General features: G+C 44.6%; 2 protein-coding genes across 6 annotated transcripts in view; one reads left to right on the forward strand and one right to left on the reverse strand.

Annotated features, from left to right (window-relative positions):
• On the forward strand, nucleotides 1-13840 carry SLC24A1 (solute carrier family 24 member 1; the record flags this gene model as incomplete). Its single annotated transcript, XM_082290562.1, has 9 exons — nucleotides 1-921; nucleotides 2289-2351; nucleotides 2833-2941; nucleotides 8811-8888; nucleotides 10583-10683; nucleotides 11307-11504; nucleotides 11870-11959; nucleotides 12791-12957; nucleotides 13591-13840. The coding sequence occupies 9 exons, from the start codon at nucleotides 1-3 to the stop codon at nucleotides 13838-13840; spliced, it is 1977 nt and encodes a 658-aa protein (XP_082146688.1).
• A 952-nt stretch (nucleotides 13841-14792) lies between these two features.
• DENND4A (DENN domain containing 4A) overlaps nucleotides 14793-18612 on the reverse strand; it is a 49135-nt gene continuing 45315 nt past the window's right edge. For all 5 annotated transcript variants that reach the window (XM_082290501.1, XM_082290502.1, XM_082290503.1 and 2 more), the window contains one exon: nucleotides 14793-18521. In XM_082290501.1, coding sequence (XP_082146627.1) covers nucleotides 18385-18521 — 137 coding nt within the window. In that variant the 3' untranslated portion in view covers nucleotides 14793-18384. The remainder of the gene's footprint in view (nucleotides 18522-18612) is intronic.

The following is an 18612-nucleotide window of genomic DNA, read 5'->3' on the forward strand; positions in this document are numbered from 1 at the left end:
ATGCATTTACCACAGAGGAGGCGGCTACAGAGGAACCGAATCCTTTTCTTGCTTGCCATAGTGTTGGTCCTCTCTTTCTGCCAGCTCCAGTTCAGCCCCTCTGCCCTTCCAGCATCACAAAGAGTCCCCCAACCCACAGACCCTGTCAAAGTGACCTCCAGGGACCTCCCCAGCAACAAGACTGCTGTAAGAGGCAATGCCACAGCACCCAAAATAAGGCACTGTATCTATGTGGATCCTGAGCCAGCTGTGCCAGTCACTACATCAGTGGGTACAACACCACAGCAAGAAAATGCCAGTGAAAGCTCCCAAGATGAAAAACCACCCTATGAGTCCAAAGGAGAATATCCCCAGGACCTATTCAGTGTGGAAGAACGCAGGCAAGGGTGGGTTGTACTTCACATCTTTGGCATAATGTATGTTTTTGTGGCCTTGGCCATAGTGTGTGATGAGTATTTTGTCCCTGCTTTGGGAGTGATCACTGAGAAGTTGGAGATCTCTGAAGATGTGGCTGGAGCCACCTTCATGGCAGCAGGTGGATCAGCACCGGAACTCTTCACCTCCCTCATAGGTGTCTTCATCTCACACAGCAATGTCGGCATCGGTACCATTGTGGGCTCAGCAGTGTTTAATATCCTCTTTGTTGTTGGCACCTGTGCCCTCTTCTCAAGGGAGATACTCCACCTGACATGGTGGCCCTTATTTAGAGACATCTCATTCTACATTGTAGACTTACTGATGCTCATCCTGTTTTTCCTAGACAGTGTCATTGATTGGTGGGAAAGCCTCCTTTTACTGACTGCCTATGCCACATACGTGTACACCATGAAACAGAACGTGTTCCTAGAGCAATGGGTGAAGCAGGAGCTCAACAAGAAGTCAAATGCTGTGCAGGCAGCATCAGCAGAGCATATGCAGAAGGTTGGTGTCATTAGAGTTCAGAGGGCAAGTTGGAAGTAACTTTTTCTAAGGTAAACCACAAAGAAAAACTGCATCTCCTTCACAAAGCACATATTTGAACCTCAGAATACAGGTACTGGTCAATAATTATGGTTTTAAAATGAGGGAAATGCAAACTAGACAGAGATTCTAAGGGATTGGAGAACTCACTAAAAGGGAGTTCTACTTGTGCAATTACTAAAGGTCTCAGTTGTGGTTGCTTATGTGCTTTCAAAGACGTGTGGAATTTTGCTTACTTGGTTGTTGTAAAGAAGTTTCAGAATGAACACTTGCAGGAACACATTCTTGGTCTGGGAATAAGGTTGGACAATTCTGGTAAATACGGGGGGAAAGGCTTCTGTCCCAGCCTCTTGCAACTGAGAGATGTTGGAGGAAAATCTCTTTTCCCTTTCTGAAGCCATATGGGTTGCTGGGATGCTGGTGGTATCACTCGTTACCTGATCAGCAGCACAGAGAGGCATCTGGCAGCCTTTAGCAACCACTGCCAGCTCTCCCGGGCAGCATTTGGCAATCAGATTGAAGTGCCCAAACCCAATTCCATGCCACCAGATTTCAAACTGTCCCCTGGCATTGCATGCTCTGCTAGTTGGATGTGTCCCTGGCCCTCAAGCTTGCTTTGCCTTCTGATCCTGGCACTCCACATCATTTAAGGAAAGGAAGGAAGCAGATGAGGAAAGTGAGGATAGTTGAAGTGGTGCAGAATCAAGAAACTACTTCTCTTTCCTGCTTCTGGTTTGTTGTTCAGCCAGTGCTCACGGCTGGGAGTCCTGAAAGCTCCTGTGTTACATTCCAGTGGGATACATGTGCAAGAATACGGCAGTGACACACTCACATCACTGTGGACATCACCAAGCACCACAAATTGAATCCAGCCCTGCACTTGAAGTTTACAGAGAACTCTTATTAACGTTTAGTAGCATGACAGAGAGCTGCTGAACCTATCCCTTGGGAAAATTAAATCACAGAAATTATAAGTGATGGAAAGTAATGCTAATTACTGTAGAAAATCCCCCTTTGCACCTTCACTCTGCTGGAAAATGAGTAAGGATACAGATGTTTGGGGATGAAGTCTGGGTCTGTCTGTAGCTACAGGAATCAGTTGTGACTCTGCCCCCAGGTGCCCGCATCCTCACTGGGGAGCTGTAGGTAGAATCCTGTTTTTCTCAGAAGCCAATGGTTTTAAGGAGGCCCATGGCTTTGGCTCTTTCGGTAGCATCCATGGGCATTTGTGTCAGCTGTCCCCCTTCCTCACAGGCAGCAGCCTGAAGGATCATTAGATCCTGAAGCAGCAGAGGTGATTGGTCATTTCTGTTCTTCGTTGCTTGCAGACAAGCACTGGGGCAGTTGCAGATGATGGAACAATGAAGCCAACAGATGTGAGGAAGCTGCAGGTAGGTCTAAGCAACTTTACAGGGATCTGAAGTCATTGTATTTTGAATCTCTCCCCATGTCAGGTCATGAGTAAAGGTGTCAACTCCTGTGTCAAGAAACCTGGACCAAAGCCTGTATCATATCAGGCACAATGGTCACAGTTTGCTTAAGAGGACACCTGGCTGAGGCCTGTCCTTAAAGGAATTTTTATAAAATTTAGGAGACAGCTCAGGCTTCCCGGGTGGATTTAACTAGAAGAGTGCTGTTCATTCTGTGCTATAAACAGGCATACAGAAATTCAGAAAGTGAGTCTTCTTACCTGGTTTCGTGGCCAAATTTCCTCCTGGGCTCTCATAGCAGAGGCTGGCAGGATCCTCATAGCAAACACTGAACAGCTCATTCCTCTGCTGCTGTTGAATTGCTGCCCTATGGCCTGGAGAGGCCCTGTCTGATGTAGTGGACAAGGAAGCTGGAATTGACTGGCTTTGTGCCTTCCCACAGCCTGGGCCAGCCTTGCAGCGGGGCAGCAGCTCGGCCTCCCTGCATAACTCTCAGATGCGCGGCACCATCTTCCAGCTCATGATCTACACCCTGGACCCCCTGGCAGAAGGTGAGTGGATGTTCCACACCAGAGGGCCTTGGGTTCACAGCCCTGAGTGGTTTAACTGGGAATACAATCAGTATTTTAGGGTCAGCAACTCACCCTTGGTATGCAGCTGAGCATCACAGATAGTGTCTGGTGAGGGGAGCTCTATGGTGGTGGGATGTGTCCCTTCTGATCACATGGCTGGCAAGGACAAACACTTCATGTTTTGGTCCTGCCATATCTACTTTTCCTGTGCCAAGCTAGTTACTGCTATGGTGGCAGCTGCTGCTGCTGGGGTCCCTGAAAGTGGTGACAGTCAGTCCTGTCCCTCATCTCTGCTGTCTCTCCGACTGCAGGGTCATCAAACATTGAGTTACAGGCTTCCTCTGTTCCGCAGCATGTCCCATCTTCCTCTTCTTAGCTCAGACCTAATCCCAGCCTTGAAACGTCAGCAGAAAAAGAGGTTAAAACCCTTGAAGAATTGTCTTTTTGAAATAGTTAAAATCCCAGCTGAGATTCTAATCATGATGGTGAGGCCAATTCTATGTGATTCAGATCAACACCTCTAAAAGCCCACCTGCACTGCTATGGTATCATCACTACCATGGCAAAGCATGCCCACAGCACTGTGCAGGCAGTGGGCAGCTCCCCAGGGCCAGGGAGGGACCAGCTCAGGTCCAAGACCTCTTTTAAACTGCTCAGGGTGCAGAGAAGCCTCATCTCCAGACAGACCAGGGTCTTTGTACACAGCCTTTTAACAGACTGCTTTATATTAACTTTAATCCAATCACACCATGGAGGTTCCTTTTCCAAGAAATAGAGAAGCACATTAAAAAAAGACATTTTTAAGGTTTTCTTTCCTAGCTCAGCACACGCCCCACCCCTCCACTGCCCTACTTGTTCTAAAGAGATTATCTGCTGCCCATTCAAAGAGAGATTGAAGCTAAGCAGATCAACACCTCTAGTGTCCCTCACAGAGGTTACAAAGAGGACTCTCCAGATCAGAATCCCAGCTGCACAAACTGATCGAGGGAACAAAGGAGGTTGGATGAGGACAGCAAAGCAGATCAGTGGCTGCTTTGACAGATTCCAGTGAAGGCACCCAATGTGTTACGAACAGTAGCCTAACAAGAGCCAGACGCATCAGGGTTTGCTCCTTGCCTCCTGTGCCCCCGAAAGGTTGTATCAACAGCACCAGGATCGACCCAAAACCTTCCAAGAGGATATGCCATTGCCTTGAGCATCCGGAAGTGCCAGAATTGAGGGGCTGATGCCACTCAGAGACCTCCCAGCACCTTCTCATCCTTCCCACACCTCTAAATGTCTCTGTGCAGTATCTCCCCACCCCAGGCCACCACAAGCTTGGCTTTCTAGTCCAGGCTGGTGCCCTGGTGGAAACCCTGGGGCCTGTCAGCAGGAGAGTTGTGGGGGCTGAGTTTGGCAGCCCAGGCCAAGGAAAGCCCCAGCCAGTTCAGCCCAGACTAGGCTGCTGGGAGTTTCCATGCAGTTGCGAGTCACTGTCCTTGCTAACGAGGCTGTTGTTCCCAGGCCTTGTGAATACTGAATAAACAGGTCTGGGGGACCAGCTTGGATCTTCTCTCAGAGACCTTCCCTACCCATTACATAGAATCACAGAATCATTTAGGTTGGAAAAGACCTTTATGACCATCAAGTCCAGCACTGCCAAGGCCACATGTCCCCAAGTGCCCCATCTACACATCCTTTAAATCTCTCTGGGGTTGGTGACTCCCTGTGCCAGGGCTTGAGAACCCTTTGGGTTTGAAATTTTTCCTGATATCCAACCTAAGCCTCTGCCGGCGGCCCGGCAGGGTGTGAGTTCCTGTGTGTGCGGCAGCCACTAGATGGGAGTGTAGCCGTGTGTATTTGGGTCTGATACCGCAGGGACTGTGCCGGGATGGGCTGCCAACAGCCTCTCCAGAAGGTTTTTATTTCCTAGACCCTTTACTTTACTAACGCCACTGAGTTAATGGCAAAACCTCTGTCCCACGTACGTGCCTGCTCCACTCAAGACTGTGAGAACAAAGACAGCGCCTTATAAAATATAACAATAAAATTACTGTATTACAACAGCTCAGCACTCAAAATCAAGGAGCCAGTGTGTCTTGCAGGAGATACTCCTGACCCTGATAAATTCCTACCTGAAGAAAAGAAAGTCTGGAGAAAAGGAATTTATGCATGGACTAAAAAACCTAAGTGTCTTGAGGAGCTTGGCCAAAGAAATGAAATGACATCCTGAGGATGGCTCTGAAAAAGGATTTGAACTTGCCAAGGCATATCAGGACTTGTGTTCTGATATGTTAATAGTTCCCAGTCCTGTGTTAACAGCTCTGCAGCCCTGTGGGACCCTGGGGACAGCTATGCCTGGTTCCCATGGATCACCAACACAGTCCCTCCCTTTGCTGTGTGTGCAGCACTGTCTGTACCAGGCACATTTCTGTAATTAGGCTGCCACATAAAAGATGATCCCAAAGCAATTTATCTTTCCTCAAGGGCCCTTGTTCCTTCTTGCCAAGGCCTGTAGCATCAGCACTTAGAGGCTGTGGTAATGAACACTCGACAGAAGGAAAAGGTTGCCAGCAGTTGCTCAGCAGTTCCTCACTGAACCTACTGCAATTATGATTCTGTAGGGTTTCCTTCTTTCTGCTGCCCTCGCTTTTTATTTAGGCAGCACAGAAGTGGTTTCAGGGCAGCAAGGTACGAAACATAGAAAAGCTGGGCCTCCAAAACCAAATTTCAGCGGCAGAGGTCTTGGAAATACAGAATAAGTCTGAAACACAAACTTGCAACACCCCTTGTGTGAAACAAAATTTCTCAGTTGAAGAGTGGATTGAGTTCAGAATGTGTTTTTTTCCTTTTTGTGTTAGGAAGGTATCATTACTTAAGTCTTTTTCTCTGCCTCCAGGGAGACTACATGTTTACTTTAGAAATTCCAATATTCACATTTCATCCTGAATTATATTTTTGACAGAACTTTTTATTTTCAATGTGCCTTTTTTTAAATTAGGAATTTCTAGCAAGTTTTTTGTTTTGTCCTTTTCCCCACTTTCTGTGAACGTGAGTAGAAGAAGAGCATGAGATCTTTTCAAGATCATCCCATTACACACCAGAGGGAACTGCTGGGGAGTTAAAGGGAGCGAGGATTTTGGAAATGCTCAGGAACCCTCTCATTTCTGAACCTCTAGCCTTACCATCAGACTATTCAAACTCTAGTCACACAGAGAAAAAGGCAGAAGCCTACATTTCTTTTTGAATGAAGCAAAAGGCTCCAGCAGAGAGGTTCTCAGAGCTGCCTGCCCTCACTATGCCCCAGTTAACAAGGTAATGATTTTGGAAATTAGACCCAGAGCATTGGGCACTGTTGCAGGCCAGACAAGGCTGAAGGCAGCTACAGCTTCTCCTTGCTTCATTAGCATTCCATCATTTGTTGTAAGAGAATCATGATACAAAGGGGCAAAAGGAATTAAAGACCTTTATTTTATATTTCCACTTTTAGACAGCAGAATCTCCAAATCTTTCAGGTTCATGCCAAATTGTAAAGAAAAAATCCTCCCTGCTGATTGTGTTGTGAATCCTGTTGGATTGAATACTAGTGCCAAAGAGTGAATTAAATGTAAGAGCCAAATTCAAGGTAGAAGCTCAACTGCTACCTGAAGTCCATCCTGGATGCTGTCAATTCACAGAACAAGAATTCTCCTGGAGAACGTCTCAGGGCCACTGGACACAGACATGCCCTGTGTCATGCATTCTCCACCCAGGGGACAGAGTTGCCAGCAGTGAATGCCCCAGGTGACTGAGAGGGACATTGCCCTGCACAGCTAATCCAGAACAGCATGGACTGAGCTCACGGACATCCTTCCTCCCCATGCTGACATGCAGATCTGGCCAGCTTAGAGCCAGTTCTGCCTCCAGTCTCAGTCCCTCCTGCAGGAATTGTGTGTCAAAGGAATTAACACCCTTTTAAATGAGGCTGATCTCATGAGAACTGGACAGTGGTCTGGGCCTAATCTGTTTATCCTGACAGAGAGATGCTCCCAGGTTCCACTTGGCACTCCCAGCCTGTGGCCTGGCTGAGGGCAGCGAGCCAGCAGCTTGAATTTCCATAATCTCAGCCTGAGCCTGACTGCCCTGACCCTGCTGACAGGAGCTTTTGCAGCAGCTTCTGGGAAAAGTCAAACAGAAGGATGCATTACCCACTACTTAGAGGAGACTGGGAGCAAAAGGTCGCCCCTGCACTGAGGGATGTGCTTGTGCACAAGCACAGGGAGAAGGAAGTGAAACACTTCACATCCCCTCCAGTGAACTTCAGTTGACAAGGAGGATGGAAGAGTCCGGCTCTTGAGTCCCAGCCAGCCTTTCAAAGGAGAATAAATTACCATTTAAATTAGAAATTCTTACCTGTGATGGTGGGGAGGCCCTGGCACAGGTTACCTAGAGAAGCTGTGGCAGCCCCTGGATCCCTGGAAGTGTTCAAGGCCAGGTTGGACGGGGCTTAGAGCACCCTGGGATAATGGAAGATGTCCCTGCCCATGGGAGGGGGGGTGCTGGATGACCTTTAAGGTCCCTTCCAGCTCCAGCCATTCCACTGCTCAGTGGAAATCCTGGTTGGTGAAAAATGTTTCTGTCAGACAGAAGCAGGAATCTCACCAGAGTAGGACTTGTCCCCTGAGGTGTTAATGTCTGAGCTGGGCCCCGTTATTGGGCATACACCAGAATTTACTGTTTTTCAGAAGGTTCAGTTCAGAACAGTAATTCTGCTCAAATGGCTGGACCTGCTATTTCTATTATCTCAATGTCACTCTGATTAATAAAGTGGCAGGGCCCTGCCCTTGAGGCAAATGACAACAGCACCTTCTGGGTGCATAGTCAACAGCACAGTAGATTAAATCAGTGTGATAACTTTCAGAGGAAATTAATTTACAGCCCTGCACACAAGCCAAGCACAGCATTGGCCAATTCCTTGTGGCTACTGTCCATGAGCAAATCCAGTGACCCTCAGTCATTGGGTGTGCAGCTCAACAAAGGACATAGATTAGAGCAAAATGGGACTTTTCTTTGAACCCATTCTTGTTCACTTTCTCTGAGAATCAGCAGTAAGATATTTGAGCAAAAAACAACTATGGAGACACACAGTTTCACAGTTCACTGTAAACCACTAAAAAAGCAGCTCAGCAGAGTAGAGCAGAACTTGGTTTATAGTGGAAGAAGCCCTCGGCAGTCCCAGAAATAGAGCAGCAGACCTGTGCTGGTGAAGATCATCTCTCAGACAGCCTGGACCATGCTGAACCTGGATACCAGGAGCAGGAGACACTTGTGTATACTTAGAAAAAGCAGTAATTTTTCAGGGAACTGGAACATAAAAGGTATTTATTTTCCATTCCCATCAGGTCCCCAGGCTGTAAGCAGCACCCTAAAGCCTCTTCAGCAGTCACATGGCAGGAGGAAGGTGTCATTTTTAGTTTGCACATGATCTAGCGCGGAAAAAAATCAATAGTCCATTGGGAAAAAGATGATATTGCACCAAAACTCCTCCTCTGTTCTTTCTGCATTTTCTTCCTATGAAATACAGATATCCTCTGTATTACTGACCCAGAAAGGATTTCTCATTCCTCTAGATTGTCTTTAAATAGGATGGTGTTAGTACCATGTCAAATTGCTGGTGTAATTGCTGTAGCACTAGGCAGTTAAATACAACAGCTATGACCAACTAGCAGCAGCCAAAAACTGGGGTCACAGCCAGAGCAACTCCTGGGGAAGTGCTGGCTGCAGCCCCTGCAAGAGGAAGGGGGCAAGAGCATGTGTGTGTCGGGGAGGCAGGTCAAGGGGGGCTTTGCAGTGACAGCCCCTGATGACTGTGTCCTTCTCTCACCCACAGCAAAATTTAAAGACAGGGTTGACATCCTGAGGAACATGGCCAAGGCTGAGACCCTGGAAGGACAAGGCTCCCAGCCAGGTGAGTGCAGGAAGAGCCAGTGCCGTTTGCTTTGTTTTGCACAGCAAGCCCTCACCTTCCCAGCACACAAAGCCCGAGGGCTGGCAAAGAAACACTGGGGTCTACCACAAATTTTGTGCTATTACTGGTTACAGATGACTGCTGTAACAATGCAGCAGAAATCAATCGATGCATGCAGGCAGGAACAGCCATCCCCAGCGGAGCCGTTAGTGAGGCAGCGTCCGGGCAGGGAGAGCTACAAGGATGCACTGGAAATGGCCAGGGAACAGTGCAGGAGGGAAATCAGACCATTGCAGATAGCACTTGGGTGCTGCTGGTCTTTGGTAGACCGTGCAAATGAGGTGTTTGTTAAAACAAAGTACCTTCACACACTTGCAGAAGGGCACAGAAGGTTGCTCCAGAGGAAATAAGCTGCACTGACTCCCATCTATAGCAATTCCAAGGACCTGTGCACCCTTCCTTTAATAGAATCACAGAATCACGTAATGGTTTGGGTTGGAAGGGACCTTAAAGACCATCCAGCCCCACCCCCTCCCATGGGCAGGGACACCTTCCATTATCCCAGGGTACCCTAAACCCCATCCAGCCTGGCCTTGGACACTTCTAGGGATCCAGGGGCAGCCACAGCTTCTCTGGGTAACCTGTGCCAAGGCTTCCCACCCTCACAGGGAAGAATTTTTTCCTAACATTTAACCTAGATCTGCCCTCTGTCAGTTTAATGTTTTTTTTGGGCTTTCTCTGTCACTGCTGACACACAGGCTTTGTGAGCTGCCTTGGAGCCAGAACTGGCCTGTGCTACAACACAGGTTTGTGCTGCCAGCAAGGCTGCAGATTTTGAATAACAAGAAACTTTTGTGTGGAAGATCCCAGCTCCACACAACATAGGCACCCGAGCACCTCCCAACACGGCCTCACACAGGTGAATGAATCCCAAACTTGAGAAACACACTGTTTAAAACCCAAGTAAATTTTTGGTGCATGCTATAAGCACCACACTGACTCCACTCCCTCACCTCTGCTCTGTGTTATCCATATTTCTACTCTATTTCCACAGAGGTTTCCGTGTTCCTCTTGGCTATGCAGGTTAATTCAGGAACAGCAGGACATTGCAGTTACTTCCTTGTATGTGTCAGCACTTTCCTCCTATTTGCTTTTGAATACCCACCAAATGATCAGGGATTAAAGTCTGGCAGCACATCCTGGTCATTTCTCAGAAGCCTTGAAGAATATCAGGTCCCTGAAGAATGCTGTGCTCTGCTGGGAAGGGGGTGTCAGCGGGGATCTGAAAAGCAAAGCTTTACATCCTTTCTGGGTTTTATGGATGGTTTTAATATAATCTTCAGAATCCGGAAAAAAACCAAGAAATGTTAGTCAGCTGCAGATGAGGTAATTCGCATTTCCCTGTTACACATGTGCCCCTTACAGCAGTTCTGGATGGAAGGTCAGGGGAGCATCAAGATGTCATTCTACTCCAGGTGGGCCAAATTCTGCCCAGATTTACCAAAAACACAATCACAGGAGTCAGGGAGGACACACAACAAACCTAAGCAATCTCAGGGTGTTTAACCTGAAATGCCACCATTGTGGTAGGGAGCTCAGAGCTCCTGCTGGTCACAGGGAAGGTGACCACCTGATATGGTGACCACCCATCCAAGATGACTGAAACCAGAACTCCTTCTTATTGCTTTTTGTAGAAGAGGAAAAGAAAGCACCGAGCAGCGTCCAGGTAACTCCTGCCAGTGACTCAGAGCCCAGCAAAGACACACAGAAGGCAGATGTGCCACAGGATGGACAGGTATCAAAATCAGGAGCACAGGCACTAAGTGCCCATCCAGGCTGATCTTCACGTGTACTTTCTTTCTTCCCTCTCCAGAGCTGTTGGGGCAGGACCCAACCCATGTCACTGGCATCTATAAATAGGCTCTGTGTGTAGTGATTTATTAAGATGCTGGCTGAAACATTTTGTCTTACAAACACAAATTGGGTCCAAATTATGACACCAACTGAGACTGGGTAGTATTGTCCCCTCAAATGACTTCTGTGGTCAGAGGGCACTCCAGGGTAAGGGAAAATAAGAGCACGTCCCTGCCCCGTGCTCACCAGCAGACTGTTCTGTTTTGCTCCCCAAATCCCTTTCAGGTGATGTAATTTGGCAGTTCTGATGAGAAAAGGTTTTTCAAGGACATAAAATGTTTAATTTGTGTCTAGAAGGTAGTTAGAATTAATGGATGCCGATTAGTTAACAATACACAGGTACTGGGGTGGAGGTGTGCCTGGATTCTGTCCCACAAGAGCTGTGGCTTCCCTCAGCAGGTTACAAATGTGAGCTCTGCTCAGGTGAGGCCATGGTGAGTAACTGCTGCTCCTTGTTAGTGTGAAAACATATTGGCTTTTTGATTTTTTTATCCTGACGTACAGCCCCCGTCAAGCAGCGACACCTCAGACAGCAGCTCTGAGAGCCAGGAGGACAGCGATGGTGACAGCACAGAGGGTGATGAAAACGATGAGCCCTTATCTCTGGAATGGCCAGAATCAAGGAAGAAACAAGCAATTTACCTTTTCCTCTTTCCCATTGTCTTTCCTCTCTGGAGTACTCTGCCTGATGTCAGAAACTCGGTAAGAATCTATCTTCCTTCTGCTACTGGAATAATTAACTAAGCTATAGACTTTCTCCAGGCAAGAGTCCCTGGGTCCATTTTTCCATGTCTGGAGTCTGCATAGTTGAAATACTGTTAGTGCTGCAGGGAGTGGGACAAGAGCCCCAGCTGCAGTGTAATGTCATCCCAGAGACTTTATTTAGTAAACCACAAACTCTAGCAACTACAGGTCACCTAATCAAGCTGAAAAACAGAGCAAACAAAGACCAGGGTCCAAGTTAAAGCAATCAATTGCAGTGAAGTGTTTCAGGTGAATAGTTTTCAGTGGGGACTATTAAGTTCCCTGAAACGTCTCTTTTTTCTTTTCAAACTTGATTTCAACAGGAGTCAAAAAAATTCTTTGTCATCACATTTTTTGGATCCATCCTCTGGATTGCTGCATTCTCTTACCTCATGGTGTGGTGGGCTCACCAGGTAAGAGGCTTATGTTCTTTCTGCAAATCACCATTTCAGAACAAGTAGATGGAGAGAGGGGACAGTGTTACTGTGGCATTTTATCTGATGAATTACAGCTGCAGTCATCTATCACAACAGTAGAAACTTTGTTTTGTTAAAACCCAAATGGGAATTTTTGATTTGACAAAGATTCATTCTTTTCTGAGAACTTCCAAGGGAGTTTGTGCATCAGTGAAAGGAAAAGTACTATCAAGATTTATCTTAATTCTGACTTTTCATTGATTAATGTTTCTGTGCAGAACATAATTATCCATTACCTAATTAAAATTCTAGGAAAATATAGGTTCTGATTCTGGAGGCTGCTAAATGATCTTCACTCCCCCAGTCTTAATGTTCACCTGGTATTCTGGGAACTAATACTTCCATCTTGTAGGATCAGCCCCCCAGTCTGTATTGAGTGATATATTGCACATGCCCAGTAAATCTGATCATGCTGTAAATCCAAGGACTGTCATCTCCAAAGACCCTTGGATCTTGCGGAGCTGATGTTAAATTTGGAAAGGCCAACAACATCTAGAAGAGGAGAACTGAGGACAGGAAAATTGTGCTGTAGCTGACTTGACCTTGGCTCGGTGCTGGCACCACTGTGGTCAGATTCCCTATAGAGCAAATCCAGAATCAACAGACACTGTAAAATTGAATTTTTAATTCTACAAAGCGGGAAAATGCTGCCACATTTATGGGACTCAGAATATTTTAATGCAAACATGGCACAAACACTAACACTGCACAGAGCAGGTATACTCATGTTCCATTGCTAACTGCACTACCCAACTTTGTGTTGATTAGGTTGGTGAAACGATTGGGATATCAGAGGAAATTATGGGGTTAACCATACTGGCAGCAGGCACATCCATTCCTGACCTCATCACCAGTGTCATCGTGGCACGGAAGGGCTTAGGGGACATGGCTGTGTCCAGTTCTGTGGGCAGCAACATCTTTGACATCACTGTTGGGTGAGTAGCAGGTCAATGCTAAGAGATGCATTTCTGAACCACAAAGTTACCTGGTTTGAAACCAGCCACACCTCAGTTAATTTCATTTTAGCTGTAGTTAAAATGAAGGGCAGCTGAGCAACCAGTTCCTTTTGAAGAAACCCAACCCAAACCCAGCCAGGAAAGACAAACTGTCATAACTCAGCCCATTATCCTCACCCAATTCTAAATCAACACAAAATTACCAATTTTTCAAGACAAAAATGCAAGAGATCTTTGGCTAATGTCAAAGATATACAGGCAGGAACCTTATCTGATCACTCAGACACTCAGCTCCTGGGGAAGGTCAGTATCAGTGCCTTGATCTCCCATCCTAAACCATCAGGACATTTCTTTATTATAGCACATCAAGGCACTTAATTCTTAGGCATTATTTTCAAACCCCTTTTACTCTTGGATTGGATTATGATAGTGCAAGCATTATCCAAATGCAGTTTTGACAGGAACAACATCCAGTTTAGATTTATGCTGAGCTATAGTGAATACAATCATGGTTTTTTTTCCCTGTAACAGTTTGGAAAAATTGCTTAGTTATGATGCAGAAAATGAACTGCCTTAAAACATTTATTTCAATTACTTTTCCTTTCCTTGCAGCCTGCCAGTTCCCTGGTTCCTTTTTTCTATCTTCAATGGCCTCAGCCCCGTGGCAGTCAGCAGCAATGGTTTGTTTTGTGCAATTGTTCTCCTTTTCCTCATGCTCCTGTTTGTGATTATCTCCATCTCTCTCTGTAAATGGAAAATGAACAAATTACTGGGGCTCACCATGTTTGCTCTCTACTTTGTGTTTCTGATCATCAGTGTGATGTTAGAGGACAAGATAATATCCTGCCCAGTATCTGTATGACATGTGGACACTTCAAGATCTAGGGGAGGATCCAGCAACATCAAAAGATGGTTGAAGTAGCAGTTGTTCTGCTGAGAAAAGCAACCAGAATTGTAACAAACTTACTGAAAATAAGGTATCTTTAACACGCTAAAAAATAAATCAGTCTCAAGTGGTGTGTCAGCCTCTAATGTTTTTCATTAGGATCAGAACAGATACTGAAAGGACAGTTTTGACAGGAACAAGTAACACACGTTTAGGCACTTGTGGAAAGGCTGATACAATTTAGATGCATCAAATTTTCACTAGGGCTGATCCCCTGAACTTACAAGAGCTGATTTTCAGCACAGAATATTTACTCATTATAGGAAATTTTCAGGAACACACTCTAAATTACCCAGTGAACTGCTCAAACTCCCTGAAATAAGTGACTTTTACTTCAGTGGAAGAGAATCAGACTGATGTAGCTGGGCCTTTATGGAACTGCTCTGTTTAAAATCCCTGTGTGGACACACAGGCTGCAGCTCAGCAATGAACTCCCTCAAACTGCACTGAGCTCCTTTCAAATCTGTACCTGATCTTGCAGTTCAGTGCCTAAAATTCATGCGAAGTGCCACCAGTACAAGTGTGATGTCATCTGGGTTTACCTCTTCCTGCAATGAGACTAAAAGGCTCAGGGGTTAGAATAGCACATCACCTCTAATCAAAACTAAAGCCAGGAATCAAATACTACAAGGAATTGAACTGCTGGGAGTTTGTTTTTATCCTGACACTAATCTCTGACAGTTACAGATTATTTAACCAGCACTAGTTCCTCTTGTTAGCACTGACTTCTACATAGACAAGATGAAAAAATGCCACTGACAACAAACCCGAGAGGTTTATTGTTAACACCTCATGGGAGCACACAACATGGTTAAGAGTTGCAGACATTTCTGTCACTCTAATCCATCTAATAATGAAAATAACCAGAAAGATTTTAAGCTTTTTATTGACTCACTGTAAAACTTCTTTTTTTGGATGAGACAGAAAAAAACCTTAACATTGTGAACATTGACTTTGCATATTTTAAAGGAACTACAAACCAAAGCAAACATCCAACATACTGGTTTTTGGTAAATAAAATTTAAACATTACATATTTACAAATCTACAACCATTCATTTAAAAAGTGCTGCTTGCAGACTAACAAAGTACCATTTTTAAATCCCAGTGAGATAATATCCAGAAATACCCCTCTCTATTATTATTATTATTTGCACCTCCCATTTGTTACACAAAGATTTTACATGCAGGAATTTTCTCTTTCTTGGGATACAAATCATTTAATTTGCCAGTGGAAGTCAAATTCATCAGGCTGTAACTGTACCAACAGCAAACCTTCTCAAATGGGACACAGCAGTGTCAGAGAAACAGCACAGTTTCTATTCACATTTCAGTATTTCATCTCCAATAATTATTCCAGTGGAACCATAAGTAAAGCAAAATATATATTGCACTGCAAATCTAAAACCTTTGTTTAAGGTTTTGGACATAAGCACTATTTAGTACACAAAAGGAGGAAATTCAGTTCATACAAAATTTTAAATTGAAAATATGTCTCAAATATTTTATTTATTCATCTTTGTGATATTGGAAAATATAGTCCAATTGCTTTTCTAATAAAGGACAGGGAGATTTGAAAACTGTTTCAACACTGAATTGTATGACGCTTAAAAATTATGACCTCAGGATACATTTGGAACATTATGACTTGAATGAGGAAAATTTCTCACTTATAGTATGTTGTTATTCCAACTCTATTTTTATATATTTCTACAGTGGACTGACTTGCAACAGACTTTATAAAACAATTCATTAAGTATAATGATTTCACTTGATGAGCTATTACATGATATAGTAATTTAAAAGCACACCCAAATTAACATCAGCAACGCTTCAGGAGTGCCACACTGGGGATGCAAGAACAGAGGGATTGTGTGAAGGCTGCACAGACAATCCTGTTCCCAGTGCAGTATCCACTACCTGATAGTACTGGGGGATATTGGAAAGAAGTAAAACTTATTGGGTTTATAAGTCTGGAGGCAGTTGGAAGTCCTTACAAGGAGGCTGGGACTAGATGGAGGGAGGGCCACGTGTGACAGTGCTGCCCCCACATCAGCACTAACACGCGCCGTGTCCTGGACTGGGGACTGGGCTCGGTGCTTCGGCCACCCCAGAATCAGAGTGGGAAGCTGGGTCATAGCTCAGCCCCCCTAATGCCCCACAGCAGCTCTGGAAAAAGCACTTGCTCTCTCTCCTTTCATGGCTTGAAGGTCCTATAGACAGTGGCTGCCCCAGTAGCAAATGGGAAACAGAACTGCAGGGAGTTGGGAACGTGACCCTCCCCATGGCACACCCAGCTGTGAGCTTAAATACAGCAACTACTGGAGGCAAGATTTCCATGGTAATGCAGCATTCCTACTGTACAGAGCAGAGCAGCGATGCACACTAAGGGGTACTTACAGGGAATGTGCTCAAAAATAGCCTGTTTACTTCACAATGGTTTGGAGGAATGAAGAGGGTATGTCTACCATGTACCTGGGTGAGAAAAGGAGCGCCATTTCATGCACAAGGGATACTGTACAAGTGTGGCAGTACAAAAGAGCATCACAAATCATTAAATAAATTAAATGTGAAAGATGTTGTAAGTGTAGCATTGCTAGCTCCACCTCAGGTGGGGGGGATACTTTCAAAAAGGTCAGCTACATAATTAGCAGCACGTTAGAGAAGAGGCATTACCCGATGGAAGCTGTATCCAAGACTACATCCTGCAATTATTGTTAGCACATACCTGCAGCTCTACACATTTTAAATTCTTCCTTCTTAGGGCAGCATCTGCTTACAGCTTTACAGAGGTCTGGGAGGAGGTTACAGAGCTTCATAGCAGCATTACTTTTCATTTAAGCCTCTAAGGCTCATTCTATTTCACTTAATAAAGTAAATGTGAGCTTTAAAGTTTATCACCTTTCTGCCTAACTAAATATATTGCTGATTTATTATACTTGCAAACTAAAGATGTTTTAAAAACACCTACTGGTAGGCAGACTGCAATACAAAATATAATGTAACAGTTGAATATTTGGAAGTATTATAACAGCAACAACTAAAAGAAATTAGAATTGGAAAATCATTAAGATTACTTAAAGCTATCTGTTAAAGCATGATTTAATTTGTTTAGGGTGTTTTATACAGTTCGATGTCTGTTTTCCCACCTCCATGCAAGACTTCTGATATTTTCCCTGTAGCCTACCTTCTGGTGAGGAGTTGCTATGTGACTGAGAGCACAGAACATTTTTCATATGTCTAGAACAAGAAAACATGAGGCAAAAGCCATGACTCCACCACAAGGACATGTAGCAGTTTTCTTCAGAGAAAAAAAAAAGTTGTTTTGCAAACAACTGTGAAATACAGACTGAACATTCCAAGTATATTTAGCTAAGCACAGTATTCCCCAATAAGTTACATTCCCTATAATTCCCTGTAGCAAGTTTGCTGGATGTACTTGAGTTAGAAGCTTTGGATTGGCATTATGTGGTATTGTACTGAGAGTGTTTCAAACAAAACCACAGAGACTCTGAGCACTGTGTGTTTATGAAGAACTCAATGCAGACTGGCATTTGCTCCATGTCCCATCTGGAATGAGGCCACACTAACAAATGCCAACAGCTGAGATGGGCTGATTCCATAACATAATCCATAGGACTCTTCAATATGCTTTCCCTTTCCTAGGGAGTGGGGAGGGAAGGGAACACGAGAGGAAGAGGAGATTTCTACAGAAGTGTTTCACAGAGACATCAGTGTGTTCATTAGAGTTCTGCAAAATTTACCATACCTTCCTTCTGATTGCTGTGGTAACACGTTTTCCAAGTGTGCATGAGAGAAATCCTGGATCTCGAGTACTGTCTAGGTGAAGGTTAACGTTTTCTATTCTGCTTTAAAAACAAATCACTCTCCAAAAAGTAACTGGACAAGTTACTATAAATAGCAGTATACTGCAAAAAAAAAATAAGCACTGTATTGCTTCTGCAGCAAGTTCATTTAAAATTCACTCCAGTAATTTAAAAAAATTAAAAAAATATCAACTTACTATAAACAATTTAAAATATGTATAATACAATTTTGTATGCTCTTCATAACATCATGAATATTCTATGTAAACAATAGATTCTGAAGAATTTCCTTCGCTCACATTAGTTTCAGTGCATTGTTTCTGTCCACCTGTTACTTAATTTTTTTTAAGGGAGCTGTAATATGTTGTCCCAAGTCAGAGAACTGATTTTGTTTAGAACCTGCCTCTCCACACACCGATTTGCAGAAAGGACAAGGGACAGGGAAATAATATTTGGCCCATTTTGCCCTCTGTCCATCTCCACAACCGTAGCCCGGCCGAATTTCCCGAGGCCTCCTGCCACAGTCCATCCTACGCACGTTCCTGAGCACTGAAGACTGAGATGTTCCTTGTGACTGAAGTGGTTATTTTACACAGGGATACGCCATAGATACCACCTCTGTAGCCAGGTATATTTAAAGATATGGTTCTCCAAAAATCTTTCTGCATTCCATCACTCCAGTGCTTGGTGGTCTATCGCAGTTATGAGTGTTCTTCACTTGATTAGCGGTGAGACGATCATAGGCCATTTTGTACTCTCTGTCAAAAGCATCTGCAGGAAGGGAAAAAACAACTTTAGATATCGAGCTCAAAACCACCACCCAAATGCCAGGACAGCTGCATTTATCAGCAGAAAATATCTG

Source organism: Coloeus monedula, assembly GCF_965178545.1.
Source record: "Coloeus monedula genome assembly, chromosome: 14".
Taxonomy (NCBI): Eukaryota; Metazoa; Chordata; class Aves; order Passeriformes; family Corvidae; genus Coloeus; species Coloeus monedula.